The 14,667-nt window shown below is 49.2% G+C and overlaps 1 protein-coding gene across 1 annotated transcript in view; it reads left to right on the plus strand.

Annotated features, from left to right (window-relative positions):
- Positions 1-8,302, plus strand: part of LOC137795421 (gamma-aminobutyric acid receptor subunit gamma-3) — a 9,730-nt gene extending 1,428 nt beyond the window's left edge. The window contains exons 3-9 of the mRNA XM_068592874.1: positions 977-1,044; positions 2,265-2,485; positions 4,452-4,534; positions 5,583-5,720; positions 6,092-6,244; positions 7,741-7,940; positions 8,024-8,302. Of these exons, the coding sequence (XP_068448975.1) occupies positions 977-1,044; positions 2,265-2,485; positions 4,452-4,534; positions 5,583-5,720; positions 6,092-6,244; positions 7,741-7,940; positions 8,024-8,302 (1,142 nt within the window). The remainder of the gene's footprint in view (positions 1-976; positions 1,045-2,264; positions 2,486-4,451; positions 4,535-5,582; positions 5,721-6,091; positions 6,245-7,740; positions 7,941-8,023) is intronic.
- The last annotated feature ends 6,365 nt before the right edge of the window (positions 8,303-14,667 follow it).

The raw sequence follows: 14,667 nt of genomic DNA on the forward strand, positions 1-14,667 counted from the left end.
TCAGTCTTTCTGCTGCTGACGAGGTTTTTTTTAATTCGTGAAATTATCTTCTTCTTTCAGGTTGGATAGAAAATAATTAGGATTATAAATTCTCTTCATCTCGGCCCAATCGCAGATAGAAGCTCCGCTGGTTATCAGTTAATTAAGTTCCTGCGGCTCCTCAGGTGTGTTCTAGTGGAGCTAGTGGAGCTAGTGGAGCTAGTGAAGCTAGTGAAGCTAGGGGAGCTAGTGAAGCTGGTGGAGCTAGTGAAGCTAGGGGAGCTAGTGGAGCTAGTGGAGCTAGGGGAGCTAGTGGAGCTAGGGGAGCTAGTGGAGCTAGTGAAGCTAGGGGAGCTAGTGAAGCTAGGGGAGCTAGTGGAGCTAGTGGAGCTAGGGGAGCTAGTGGAGCTAGTGGAGCTAGTGAAGCTAGGGGAGCTAGTGAAGCTAGGGGAGCTAGTGGAGCTAGGGGAGCTAGTGGAGCTAGGGGAGCTAGTGAAGCTGGTGGAGCTAGTGAAGCTAGGGGAGCTAGTGGAGCTAGGGGAGCTAGGGGAGCTAGTGGAGCTAGTGGAGCTAGGGGAGCTAGTGAAGCTAGTGGAGCTAGGGGAGCTAGTGAAGCTGGTGGAGCTAGTGAAGCTAGGGGAGCTAGTGGAGCTAGTGGAGCTAGTGGAGCTAGGGGAGCTAGTGGAGCTAGTGGAGCTAGTGAAGCTAGGGGAGCTAGTGGAGCTAGTGGAGCTAGGGGAGCTAGTGGAGCTAGGGGAGCTAGTGGAGCTAGTGGAGCTAGTGGAGCTAGTGGAGCTAGTGGAGCTAGGACCAGTGGACCTCCTCCTCTGGTCCTCAGCGATGTTGTTGGTGATTTGTGAAAGCAGGTGATGTGATGATCCATAACAGTCTCTCTCTCTCTCTCTCTCTCTCTCTCTCTCTCTCTCTCTCTCTCTCTCTCTCTCTCTCTCTCTCTCTCTCTCTCTCTCTCTCTCTCTCGCTCTCTCTCTCTCCTCAGTCAGACCCACCGTGGTGGACGTGGGCATGTTCGTGAACAGCATCGGGCCGGTGTCCTCCATCGACATGGTGAGTTCTGGCTCCTCGTGAACATTCTCATGTGATATTTTGCGCCTGGCGGGCTCGTTGGTGTTGTTCACCAGCGTTGGTGTTGTTCACCAGCGTTGGTGTTGTTCACCAGCGTTGGTGTTGTTCACCAGCGTTGGTGTTGTTCACCAGCGTTGGTGTTGTTCACCAGCGTTGGTGTTGTTCACCAGCGTTGGTGTTGTTCACCAGCGTTGGTGTTGTTCACCAGCGTTTGTGTCTCGACTTTGTCGTGAACTTGGTGAACATGGTGACTTTGTTGATTGGAGGAGAGACAGGAAGCTGCGGTGAAGACGAGCTGAACACCTGCTGAACTCACCTGATGCGACGCGCTGCACTGTTCATGTCATCATCCACTCGGAGCCTGAAGACACACAGACCAGCACGACACTGCTGTGTGTTACAGTGTGTGTGTGTTGTGTAGTTCACCCTCCACAGAGGAACCATCTCCACAAGCAGCTGCAGATCATTTACTCTGTGAAACGGGTCAGAACCTTCTCTTTAATATTCATTTGAAGGTGCTTTGAAAACATCAAAGAACGTATCGTTCATAACATAATAATCTGAGTTCATGAGCTATGGGATCAGGAAAAGAGGCTCTGGAGAACATGGAGAACATGTTCCTCAGGTGAGTCTCATGAGAACATGGAGAACATGTTCCTCAGGTGAGTCTCATGAGAACATGGAGAACATGGAGAACATGTTCCTCAGGTGAGTCTCAGGAGAACATGGAGAACATGTTCCTCAGGTGAGTCTCATGAGAACATGGAGAACATGGAGAACATGTTCCTCAGGTGAGTCTCAGGAGAACATGGAGAACATGGAGAACATGTTCCTCAGGTGAGTCTCAGGAGAACATGGAGAACATGTTCCTCAGGTGAGTCTCATGAGAACATGGAGAACATGAGACTCAGGTGAGTCTCAGGAGGACATGTGGAACATGTTCCTCAGGTGAGTCTCAGGAGAACACGGAGAACATGTTCCTCAGGTGAGTCTCAGGTGAGTCTCATGAGAACATGTGGAACATGTTCCTCAGGTGAGTCTCAGGAGAACACGGAGAACATGTTCCTCAGGTGAGTCTCAGGTGAGTCTCATGAGAACATGTGGAACATGTTCCTCAGGTGAGTCTCAGGAGAACATGGAGAACATGTTCCTCAGGTGAGTCTCAGGTGAGTCTCAGGTGACCTTGAGCTTCTCTCTCTCAGGAATACCAGATCGACATCATCTTCGCTCAGACGTGGACGGACAGCCGGCTGCGGTACAACGGCAGCAGGAAGCGGCTCACCCTGAACAGCCACATGGTGGCGCTCATCTGGCTGCCGGACACCATCTTCAGGAACGCCAAGAACGCCGACTCGCACTGGATCACCATGCCCAACCAGCTGCTGCGCATCTGGAACGACGGGAAGGTCCTGTACACGCTCAGGTGAGCTTCAGCCCTGAGACGCTCAGGTGAGCTTCAGTCCTGAGACGCTCAGGTGAGCTTCAGTCCTGAGACGCTCAGGTGAGCTTCAGCCCTGAGACGCTCAGGTGAGCTTCAGCCCTCAGACGCTCAGGTGAGCTTCAGTCCTGAGACGCTCAGGTGAGCTTCAGCCCTGAGACGCTCAGGTGAGCTTCAGCCCTGAGACGCTCAGGTGAGCTTCAGTCCTGAGACGCTCAGGTGAGCTTCAGTCCTGAGACGCTCAGGTGAGCTTCGGCCCTGAGACGCTCAGGTGAGCTTCGGCCCTCAGACGCTCAGGTGAGCTTCGGCCCTCAGACGCTCAGGTGAGCTTCAGCCCTGAGACGCTCAGGTGAGCTTCAGCTCTGAGACGCTCAGGTGAGCTTCAGCTCTGAGACGCTCAGGTGAGCTTCAGTCTTTGAGCCCAGAAACTCTGAGAAAAGTAAGAAGCTAACGTTAGCCTACAAGGTGATTGACAGGTCGACACCAGAGATGTACACGGCGTCTCTGCGTCCATATATGGTCACTTCCTGTTCTCTGGTTGCAATAAAAACCAAGATGGCGACGGTGCAAATAGCTGAACTCGAGGCCTCAAAACATCCGTTCAGACGTTACTTCAGACAGAACCACCAGGAGAGGGAACAGGAAGTGAGGACTCGTCTTGACTCGTATGGACTCGTCTTGACTCGTCTTGACCCGTCTTGACCCGTCTTGACTCGTCTTGACTCGTCTTGACTTTGAGGACGTATCCGCCGCCGAGAGAAAGACAATGAAGTGTCATGAGGTAATAAGAGACGAGGTCTTGATGCTTTTTGGAGGTCAGACGTTCTCTCAGTGGTTCCTCACAGCGCAGCACAGACGTTCTTCTTCTCTGGTTCCGTAGCGTTCCCGCGTCAGCGCTACGATGTTCTCTTTGAGTTCCTCTGAGGGAACAAGAGCATCTTTAAGAGACGCAGGTTTTCTTGACGGCTCCTCCGGTTCCTCAGGGTTTGCTCTGTGGGAGGAGGTCAGTGAACGCCTCACGCTTGCTGTGTAAATGTACCCAGCGTTCTAGGACTGCTTCATAATTGAAGGTCAAGAACGCGCCGGCTGCATAATTACATCCACAGGTTTGCTTTATCTGTCTTGATTATAATTAATAACCGCTCCGGGCTGCTTTCTAAGACGTTTGTTGCTGGATGCTAATCGCTGTGAAGCCGAACAGGATGAAGACTCCTGGAGAGATGAAGACTGAAAGTCCAGAAAGAGTCTGTTTCCTGTTTCCTAACGTAAAGTCAATGGGACATAATATCAGTAAATATTGGACACAAGCCACATATCTTTCAAGTTCACCGTGTCGGTGGTTTTAGTTTATAAAAAACGCATCAATGGATGTTTTTCTTGTATTTTGTGACTTTGTGCTGAACTCTGATCGTCCTGAGATAGAACCTGATTTTGTGTTTTGAAGAATCTGAATAATGAGTCAAAGGTCAAAGGTCAAGTTGTTGATTTAAACTCTTCTATCTGGTTCTGAAAAACTAGACTTTTAGGTTTATGTTCCCAGTTTACATTTTGCTTTTTAACATTTGAGGACAGATTGAGATGAATGGGTTGTAGAGGCGTGAAGGTCAGACCAGTGGAGGTGATTATGCTTCCATCAGTTAAATGTTTTATTTTATACTGTTCCTTTAGAATATGACGACCTCTGTTTTATTCTTTCTTTAGCTGAAAGACATTTTGAGTTGTTTTCTGTTTGCCGGTTGAAGGGGGCGGGCCCAGGATCGGACCCTGAGGGACGCCGCGGGTCAACGCATGCGTTTGTGTTTGTTTCCCACTGGCAGCAAAATAAATTCAAATTCTTGTCCTTTTTTGTGACTTTAACAGCCTGAACTGAAACCTGGTGCTGATGGGATTTGGTTTTGCATGAATTTTGTTCTTTCAGAATAAAAGAGCCGATTCTTTTCTTTTCTCCCAGACTGACGATCAACGCAGAATGCCAGCTGCAGCTGCACAACTTCCCCATGGACGAGCACTCCTGCCCGCTCATCTTCTCCAGCTGTGAGTACGACGCCCGGGACGAGAAGCCAGAGCACTGCTTTCAGAGTGTTTCAGGACGAGCATTATGAGGTCCGGCTGATTACGTTGCTTTAACTTCAGAGCTGCTGTCAGCTGATCTCTGAGGGAACAGAATCCTCCTCCAGAAAATGTGCTTTTAGAAGTCTTCGTCTCAAACATTGATTTTTTTGTAGCTGTGAAAGTGGAGAAGGACAGTCGTGACCGAGGGACCGGAGGACAATTAAAGAACCTTCACGGTTCTCCTCAGAGCCGGCTCACGACTCCCAGGATTAAAATGCACCAGCGGGGAACGTAGCGCCGCCTCCTGGCCTCTGATTGGCCGCTGGATGCCCCCTGCCAGTCGCCAGGTGATAGTTTATCAGGATAACGGATGGATCGCTAAACGGTTAGCCGGGTGCAGTCATACAGTCACAACCCAGTGAACCCAGTGGACCCAGTGGACCCAGTGAACCCAGTGAACCCAGTGAACCCAGTGGATCCAGTGGAACCAGTGAACCCAGTGGATCCAGTGGACCCAGTGGACCCATTTCCTGACCTAAAGACATCTCCAGGCTGTTTCAGCTCAGCGTAACGCCACCGCCACGCAGCTCCACTGAGCCGTGGAGCGTCCTTCAGCTTTCGGTTCTGGTGTCTTCGTCCTCGTTGTCTGAAGAGAGTGAACTCCTCGTGTTTCTCTTCAGCCCGTTTGACTAGAACTGAACGCCACACGCGGCAGCAGTGAAAGGGTTAACCCTCGCCAGCCGGCCTGATGCTCCTGAACGCGCCTGAAGGTCGACCCGGCGTGCAGACGCTTCCTCTGCGTCACGGAGCCCAGCTTTCCTTTAATCTGGTTTCCTCTGAGCCTTCGTCCCAGACTCGTCTTCCTCATTAGAGACTCGTCTTCCTCATTAGAGTCCTGCAGGAGGAGACACGCCGCTGTGGGCTCCAGTCTGCACGGGACATCCATCAATATGTCACACACACACACACACACACACACACACACACACACACACACACACTCTCACACTCCTGCGCTGTGTGGTTGCAGACGGATACCCGCGGGAGGAGCTGCTCTACAGGTGGAGGAGGAACTCTCTGGAGGCGGCGGACCCCAAGTCCTGGCGTCTGTACCAGTTTGACTTCATGGGCCTGAGGAACGCCACGGGCGCCATCCGGACCAGCGCCGGTGGGTTTGTGGGTCTGTTGTGTCGCACGACGCGTTTGCTGTGATTGTCGACTCAACTGCTGATTTGTTTGTCTTCATTTAAAAAAGTGTAGAAGAAAACACTGCTGATAGAAATCATCTTTCACATATTGAATCTGTATTTAATATATTGATTCTGTATTTAATATATCAGATGATTTGTCGAAACAGTTTTAATAATGTGGCTAATGATTGGAAATGAATCTGCAGTTCCTCAAATGTCCACTTGAGTTTTATTACATGCAGAACCTTCAAAGACGTCACGTGACCCAAAGTAGTTATTTATCCAGCTGGTTTTTGTTAGCATACTTCCTGCACTAACACTCGGATACCTGTTTGTCTGCGGCACACAGGCGACTACGCGCTGATGACCGTGTACTTCGACCTGAGCAGGAGGATGGGCTTCTTCACCATCCAGACCTACATCCCCTGCATCCTCACCGTGGTCCTGTCCTGGGTCTCCTTCTGGATCAAGAAGGACGCCACGCCGGCCCGAACGGCTCTAGGTACCCCAGTCTTATTAGCTAGCATACTACCGTCTCATTAGCTAGCATACTTTAGTCTTATTAGCTAGCATACTACCGTCTCATTAGCTAGCATACTTTAGTCTTATTAGCTAGCATACTACCGTCTCATTAGCTAGCATACTTTAGTCTTATTAGCTAGCATACTACCGTCTCATTAGCTAGCATACTTTAGTCTTATTAGCTAGCATACTACCGTCTCATTAGCTAGCATACTACCGTCTCATTAGCTAGCATACTTTAGTCTAATTAGCTAGCATACTTTAGTCTAATTAGCTAGCATACTTTAGTCTTATTAGCTAGCATACTCCGGTCTTATAAACAACAAAAAAACACACAAACAAACAAGCTCTGTGTGTGCAACACGTCAACTGTCAGAGAAAAGAAGACTATTTTAATCATGCTTTGCTGCATGGATGTATGTATTAACTCAGGTTTAAGTCTGAATAACTGATAGTTAACAAGCTAACTTAACTCAGGTTCCAGCCCTTTATAGGTCACTCATTGAAATACTTTGAAGTTCTAAAGGTCAACCCTGGAGCGCTACTGGAGGACATAATAATCCTTTACTGTTGTGACATTTGAAATATATATTTTTAGGGAGAAAATGAGCATCCACCAAATTACCATGTATGGTTTCTTGCCCGTTTAGTGAAAACAAAATATATATATTAATAACAGATAGTTACCATCTAACTTAAGCGTCCACACGTTGTCGGATCAGCCTCATGCTTCATGTTTTCAGCTCACGTTCAGCTTCCTGTCATTAAATATGAATTCTCCTCAAACCTGCATTTCGTTCTATTGTTCAGAGCAAAAACAACTAATGTGAAACCTGAGCCGCAGGACGCTGCAGGTGAGCGTCATCACGGAGGCAGGAAGGTTCAGAGCCAGGTGCCGCCCGAAATAGACCAGGCCGGCTTGTTCCCATGGGAACGCCCCGAAACAGTCGCAGGTGTTTTCTCTTTCTTGCAAGAGGAGACGAGGAAGTTAGGCTTCTGCGTGAGGAGACGAGGAAGTTAGGCTTCTGTGTGAGGAGACGAGGAAGTTAGGCTTCTGCGTGAGGAGACGAGGAAGTTAGGCTTCTGTGTGAGGAGACGAGGAAGTTAGGCTTCTGCGTGAGGAGACGAGGAAGTTAGGCTTCTGCGTGAGGAGACGAGGAAGTTAGGCTTCTGTGTGAGGAGACGAGGAAGTTAGGCTTCTGCGTGAGGAGACGAGGAAGTTAGGCTTCTGTGTGAGGAGACGAGGAAGTTAGGCTTCTGTGTGAGGAGACGAGGAAGTTAGGCTTCTGCGTGATGCTGCATGTTGACATGGCGGTGACATCGCAGTGACATTGCGGTGACATTGCGTTGAAATCGCAGTGACATGGCGGTGACATCACAATGACATCACAATGACATCGCGTTGACATCGCGTTGACATCTCGGTGACATCACGGTGACATCACGGTGACATCACGGTCCTCTCGGCCCCTGCAGGCATCACCACCGTGCTGACGATGACCACCCTGAGCAGCGTGGCCAGGACGTCCCTCCCCAGAGTGTCCTACGTCACGGCCATGGACCTGTTCGTCACCGTGTGCTTCCTGTTCGTGTTCGCCGCTCTGATGGAGTACGCCGCGCTGAACTACTGCTCGTCCAGCGCCCGCCGCCCCGGCTGCCTGCGGCCCCAACGGCCGGTGAGTCGCTTTATTCTATTCATGTTGAATATTATGACAACTGCACAATTCATTGGACCTCAAAAAGTTCTTTCCCCCCTCAGAACTACTCGGTCCTGGACGTGAGCCCGCCCCAGACGGTGCTCTCCCTGAGCTCCTCCCTGTACTGGCAGGACTTTGAGGACGCTTGTGTGTCCGAGTGTCTGGAGGGGAAAGACTGCCGCAGCTTCTTCTGCTGCTTCGAGGAGTGCAGAGCCGGCGGCTGGAGGCGCGGCCGGCTGCACCTGGACCTGCAGGACCTGGACTCGTACTCGCGGGTCTTCTTCCCCACGTCCTTCCTGCTGTTCAACATCGTGTACTGGGTGGGATACCTCTACCTGTAGCGCAGCCTCTACTTGTAGCGCTATCTCTACCTGTAGCACTATCTCTACCTGTAGCGCAGCCTCTACCTGTAGCGCTGCCTCTACCTGTAGCGCTATCTCTACATGTAGCACTATCTCTACCTGTAGCGCAGCCTCTACCTGTAGCGCTGCCTCTACCTGTAGCGCTATCTCTACATGTAGCGCAGCCTCTACCTGTAGCACTATCTCTACCTGTAGCGTTGTAGCGCTACCTCTACCTGTAGCGTTGTAGCGCTACCTCTACCTGTAGCGCAGCCTCTACCTGTAGCGCTATCTCTACCTGTAGTGCTGTAGCGCTGCCTCTACCTGTAGCGTAGTAGCGCTACCTCTACCTGTAGCGTTGTAGCACTATCTCTACCTGTAGCGTTGTAGCGCTACCTCTACCTGTAGCGTTGTAGCGCTACCTCTACCTGTAGCGTTGTAGCACTACCTCTACCTGTAGCGTAGTAGCGCTACCTCTACCTGTAGCGTTGTAGCGCTACCTCTACCTGTAGCATTGTAGCGCTACCTCTACCTGTAGCGTTGTAGCACTACCTCTACCTGTAGCGTTGTAGCACTACCTCTACCTGTAGCGTTGTAGCACTATCTCTACCTGTAGCGTTGTAGCGCTACCTCTACCTGTAGCGTTGTAGCGCTACCTCTACCTGTAGCGTTGTAGCACTACCTCTACCTGTAGCGTAGTAGCGCTACCTCTACCTGTAGCGTTGTAGCGCTACCTCTACCTGTAGCGTTGTAGCGCTACCTCTACCTGTAGCGTTGTAGCACTACCTCTACCTGTAGCGTTGTAGCGCTACCTCTACCTGTAGCGTTGTAGCGCTACCTCTACCTGTAGCGTTGTAGCGCTACCTCTACCTGTAGCGTTGTAGCGCTACCTCTACCTGTAGCGTTGTAGCACTACCTCTACCTGTAGCGTTGTAGCGCTACCTCTACCTGTAGCGCTGCCGCGACCCCAACCACCTCGTGGTGGAGGGAATGAACCGTTATTGTCCGTCTATCAGTCGAATCCAGTTGATGGAAACATCCATAGTGCCTTCCTCTGGAGGGGAGACACAGGTCTGCTACAATAATCAGGGAATAATGATTTATTAAAACACAATAAATAAAAAGCCTGGCTTTGACTGATTACGCTCATTCAGAGCTCTGAGGTTACGTTTTGGAAAACAGCCAAACGTTACAGCGTCACATGGGAAACCATGAATTTATTATTTATCTCTTGGTACGGACTCTGACTCGTTAGCGTGACTCATATTTCACCATCAGCTCGACGCGGCAGACAGAATAATGACTCTGATTCTAGTTGTTTACGTTAGGAGTGGAAGGTTGTGGAGGTCGACCCTGCGCCGACAGCTCCAACGGTTTTAAGTCATAGTTTTGGGATATTTTAAGAAATACGTTGATTGGCTTTTCTGTCCAAGAGGACATTGAGACGACTCTTGTAGCGTGACGCTAAATATGTGAAGTGAACGACGTCACTGGGAGCTGCTGCCTGTGAGGGTGACATGTTGGCCGACGCCATTTTCTTTTTGGATGCTGAAGCATCATCATTTTGTTAGCTTAACAAAAGCTTAGTGCTGGCTAGCTAGTTAGCTTAGTTAGTTACCTTGAATTATGGTCTGTTTGACTCTAACAGACCATAAAGTACTAAATGAACATCATGCTGTATAGAAGAAGACTAGAAACTAGAGATTGAGACATAAACTCATGTTTACAATGTTTACTGAGGGAATACATCAAGAGAGAAGTAGAGTCACTTATATAGACTTCTATACAACCAGAGGAGTCGCCCCCTGGTGGCCAGGAGAGAGAATGCAGCTTTAACACATGAAGCATAGACTTCTATACAACCAGAGGAGTCGCCCCTGGTGGTCAGGAGAGAGAATGCAGCTTTAACACATGAAGCATAGACTTCTATACAACCAGAGGAGTCGCCCCCTGGTGGTCAGGAGAGAGAATGCAGCTTTAACACATGAAGCATAGACTTCTATACAACCAGAGGAGGTATTTTATATTTAGCGTACAAACACAAGAGTCATAACAATCTTCTCATCTGTCGCCAACCGGTGTATATTCCTTTTCAATAATTGTGAGTACTAACTGATTTATTGATTAATATGTGCCTGTATGTTTCCACATTACACTGTGAAGGTTGTAATAAAAACGTTTCTCGGTCTGAATAAAATGAAGACAACAAACATAACGAAGCTCATATCTGCCGGCTGAACTGAAGGAACAAAGGCAGCCATGCGTATCATCCCAGTGTTCTTCTTCTGGACGTTACACACGTTCTCGTTATGTGTTGTGTTGCCCAGCAGCACGTAACACACTGACGAAGAGCAGGAGGAAGAGTTCCAGCCGTTGGACTCTCAGCGACCTCTCCAACAGGAAGACCACGTCAGTGGAAACTTGTGTCGTTCCTTCCTGTCGGCTCAGAATGATCCTCAGCTGCCGGTGGCTTTCAATAGAAACATTATGGTTGTAATAAAGTTTTAATGTGTTGTCATTACATTTTCGTGTGTTTAAATTTGGCATTAGCAACCGTTGAACTGCCTTAGTTTAGCCCCGCCCACAAATACACGTTTACCTGATAATAAACATCCGCATGAGGAAGACATCACTTCAGCAAAGTAGACCTTTTTATTGTTATTGCTATGATTATTGTTATAGTTGCTACATCCAGTGAAACACTTCACGTATGTGTCATTCATGTTTCATCAGCCTGTCATGGTTCCACTACAACGCAGCCGTCTGATTCCTCACAGGAATGTCTTTAATAACCATAACTCACAGTAAACTACAACCTGCAACGCGGCGTCGTTTGTTTCATGTGCTTCTTTTCATGCTGAGCTTCTATTGGTTCATCACTGATGATGTCACAGCGCTCTGCGGACGGGTGATGCTGAACCAAACAATAACTATAATAATAACAACAATAACTAACTTTCACAACAAGACTTACGGGGACATCTGGGACCAGCAGGACTTACGGGGACATCTGGGACCAGCAGGACTTACGGGGACATCTGGGGACCAGCAGGATTTACGGGGACATCTGGGACCAGCAGGACTTACGGGGACATCTGGGGACCAGCAGGACTTATGGGGACCTCTGTGGACCAGCAGGACTTATGAGGACATCTGTGGACCAGCAGGACTTACGGGGACATCTGGGGACCAGCAGGACTTATGAGGACATCTGGGGACCAGCAGGACTTATGAGGACATCTGTGGACCAGCAGGACATATGAGGACCTCTGTGGACCGGCGGTTGGTCTGTGATGCGCTCTCTTGGTGACTTCGAGTACAGACATTGGTTCAAAGCCCCGTCCAGGGAGCATCAGTTCTCTGGTGGTTTCCATGATGTTGGAGGGACTCGTGGTGTTTTGGGCTCCATGTATTATTCTCTGTGAAGTGTCTTTGGATTGTTGCCCAGAAGAAGTTGTTCTGTTTTTAATTAGCGATTCCTCCGTGTTGCGTTGTTGTGTTGTTGTGTTGTTGTGTTGTTGTGTTGTTGTTCTCACTAACAGCTGTGTTCCTCCTGGAGGAAAACACGCTTCTTGGTGGTGAACCGTGTCTCATGAACCTCTCATTGTGGAGGGTGGCTGTTGGTTTTAATCTCTTTAATCTGAGCATCTTCAGCTTGTTCATGATGCCGTGCTGTTTTCATACGTATGTTGTTGTTTTTCCTTCTTTTTTAAATAAAGTTTTCTTCATATAAATGTAAATCGGAGTCAATTTGGCACTTTATTTGGCGTTTGTTAACTTAAAGTGAAAGTATTTCTTGAAGGGGTCGTGGTGTCATCCTCCAGCTGACTGAGGAACATGATGGGATATTTTATGCAAACACATGGACGTAAACCTGAGCTTCTGTCTGGAAGTTCTCAGAAATCTCTGAACATGATGTTTCCTCTCAAAGGGAAATATTCCTTTAAGTATTACGTCAGCGTTTCAGCTTCTTGGTGCTTTTACAATCTGCACAGAAGATTCCTCACAAAGTTCTGTGCAGATTGAGAGGACTGTTCAGGAGGGATGAGAGCTTCACTGAGGCTCTAGCAGTCTGTCAGAGGGCCAGGCAGCGAGGGTTCACATCTCTGAGATCTCTGCAGCGTGTTGTGGGTCCACCGTCTTACTAAAACCCTCTCACGGGAGGATCCAGGAGGATCCTGATCACATGACCCTCTGGATGTCCGATCTCTCTCCGGCGCTCCGTCTGAGCTATGCTACGCTACGCTACGCTACGCTACGCTACGAAGAAGCTCATTTTGGCCGCTTGCATCCGCTATCTCATTCTTTCACGCTGCCGACTTCACACTGAACCCACGCCGGCCGTGCATCTCACGCTGCAGAAAACCCTGACCTCAGACCAGAGGTCAGGGTCTGATAGACCCCGGTGCACCTGACCCCGGTGCACCTGACCCCGGTGGCGCTGGTCCACCAGACGCTCACCATGGCGCCGGACCAGCTGTGCTCCCAGAAGAGTCCTGCTGAGCGTTTCCTGGTGGAAGGTTTGTGTGATTCACGTCAGGGACACTTCATCAATTGTTGGAGACTTCATGACAATTTACTTTTCTTTTTCTTTTTTTTATGCAAATGCTCTTTGCTTTGGCTCGTCTCACTGAGATGTTTTTATTGGATGAATCTCCATCAGATTGTTGGAATAACCAAAAGAAACAAAGTTTGGCCCAGAGAGTGCAGAGTGAAGCCCTGCATGGATCCTAACTTTGACATTCACACTCATTGTCTCCTTCATCACGCACACAAAGCCCAGATAAGAAATCCAATTAAGTCGATGCTCCACAGTCTGATTTCCCATTTTGCAATCCTCTCATACATGTCTATAAACAATGAGGCATTCAAAGTCTAATAGAGTTTGCTCATAGATATGCAAATGATCTATTCTTGGTGGACAGAGAGTTCTGATCAGATGGAGACCAGGAAGAGACGTGCAGCTCTGAAAAGAGCAGAAAGAACTCTGACGCTCCGGTTTGGAAGGTTTGAAAGATCTCCAGGAGCCTCCAGCTGCAAGAACATGAACACAACAAGACCTGCTCATGTTCAGACCAGGACGAGGACCAGACCAGGACCAGACCAGGACCAGACCAGGACCAGACGAGGACGAAACGAGGACCAGACGAGGACCAGACCAGGACCAGACCAGGACCAGACCAGGACCAGACGAGGACCAGACGAGGTCGAAACGAGGACGAAACAAGGACCAGACGAGGACGAGGAATAAAGTGAAAAGATGAATAAAAGATGAATGAATAATGTAAAGTTGACATAAAGACAACGCGCTGTTCTTCACTGCGTCTGTTAAACTCTGATATTTTTATTAGAAAATAGGACCAAAACATTCACAAAGAACAGACTGAAGCATCACAACCTTTATTGATCCCGTTGGTCTGGAACAATGACGCTCCGGCCGGAACAATAAAACAATAAATACGGTGATGTCATCCGACAAGGGGAGTAAAATAATTGTGTTTATGTGACTTTGTTGTGTACACAGTACAAGAGATGACATAATGTATGACATAATGCTCATTGACCACGAGCGCTGATCCATCCAGCATGAACACATGAACCTTCACCAAGGACATGAAGACATGAACCTTCATCAAGGACATGAAGACATGAACCTTCACCACTAAAGATGAACACATGAACCTTCACCACTAAAGATGAACACATGAACCTTCACCACTAAAGATGAACACATGAACCTTCACCACTAAACATGAGGTAACGTTTGTGACGACCAGAGTGGAACAAGTCGTGAAGGAAAACCTTCTGCGATGTCTTGTAAACAGATTTAGACGTAAAAAAGAATGAACGGTCTGACACCAGAGGAGCCAACTGGGATGACACCAGCAGCACCAGTAGAGGTACCAGCAGCACCAGTAGAGGCACCAGCAGCACCAGTAGAGGCACCGGCAGCACCAGTAGAGGTACCAGCAGCACCAGTAGAGGTACCAGCAGCACCAGTAGAGGCACCGGCAGCACCAGTAGAGGCACCAGCAGCACCAGTAGAGGCACCAGCAGCACCAGTAAAGGCACCAGCAGCACCAGTAGAGGCACCAGCAGCACCAGTAGAGGCACCAGCAGCACCAGTAGAGGCACCAGCAGCACCAGTAAAGGCACCAGCAGCACCAGTAGAGGCACCAGCAGCACCAGTAGAGGCACCAGCAGCACCAGTAGAGGCACCAGCAGCACCAGTAAAGGCACCAGCAGCACCAGTAGAGGCACCAGCAGCACCAGTAGAGGCACCAGCAGCACCAGTAGAGGCACCAGCAGCACCATGGACAGCATCACAGACCGGATGGACTCTGGTGAGGACTTTGTGGCTTTGT

The sequence above is a fragment of the Clinocottus analis genome, unplaced genomic scaffold (genome assembly GCF_023055335.1).
Source record: "Clinocottus analis isolate CAN_PGR_092001 unplaced genomic scaffold, fCliAna1.0.p SCAF_28, whole genome shotgun sequence".
In the NCBI taxonomy this organism is placed as follows: domain Eukaryota; kingdom Metazoa; phylum Chordata; class Actinopteri; order Perciformes; family Cottidae; genus Clinocottus; species Clinocottus analis.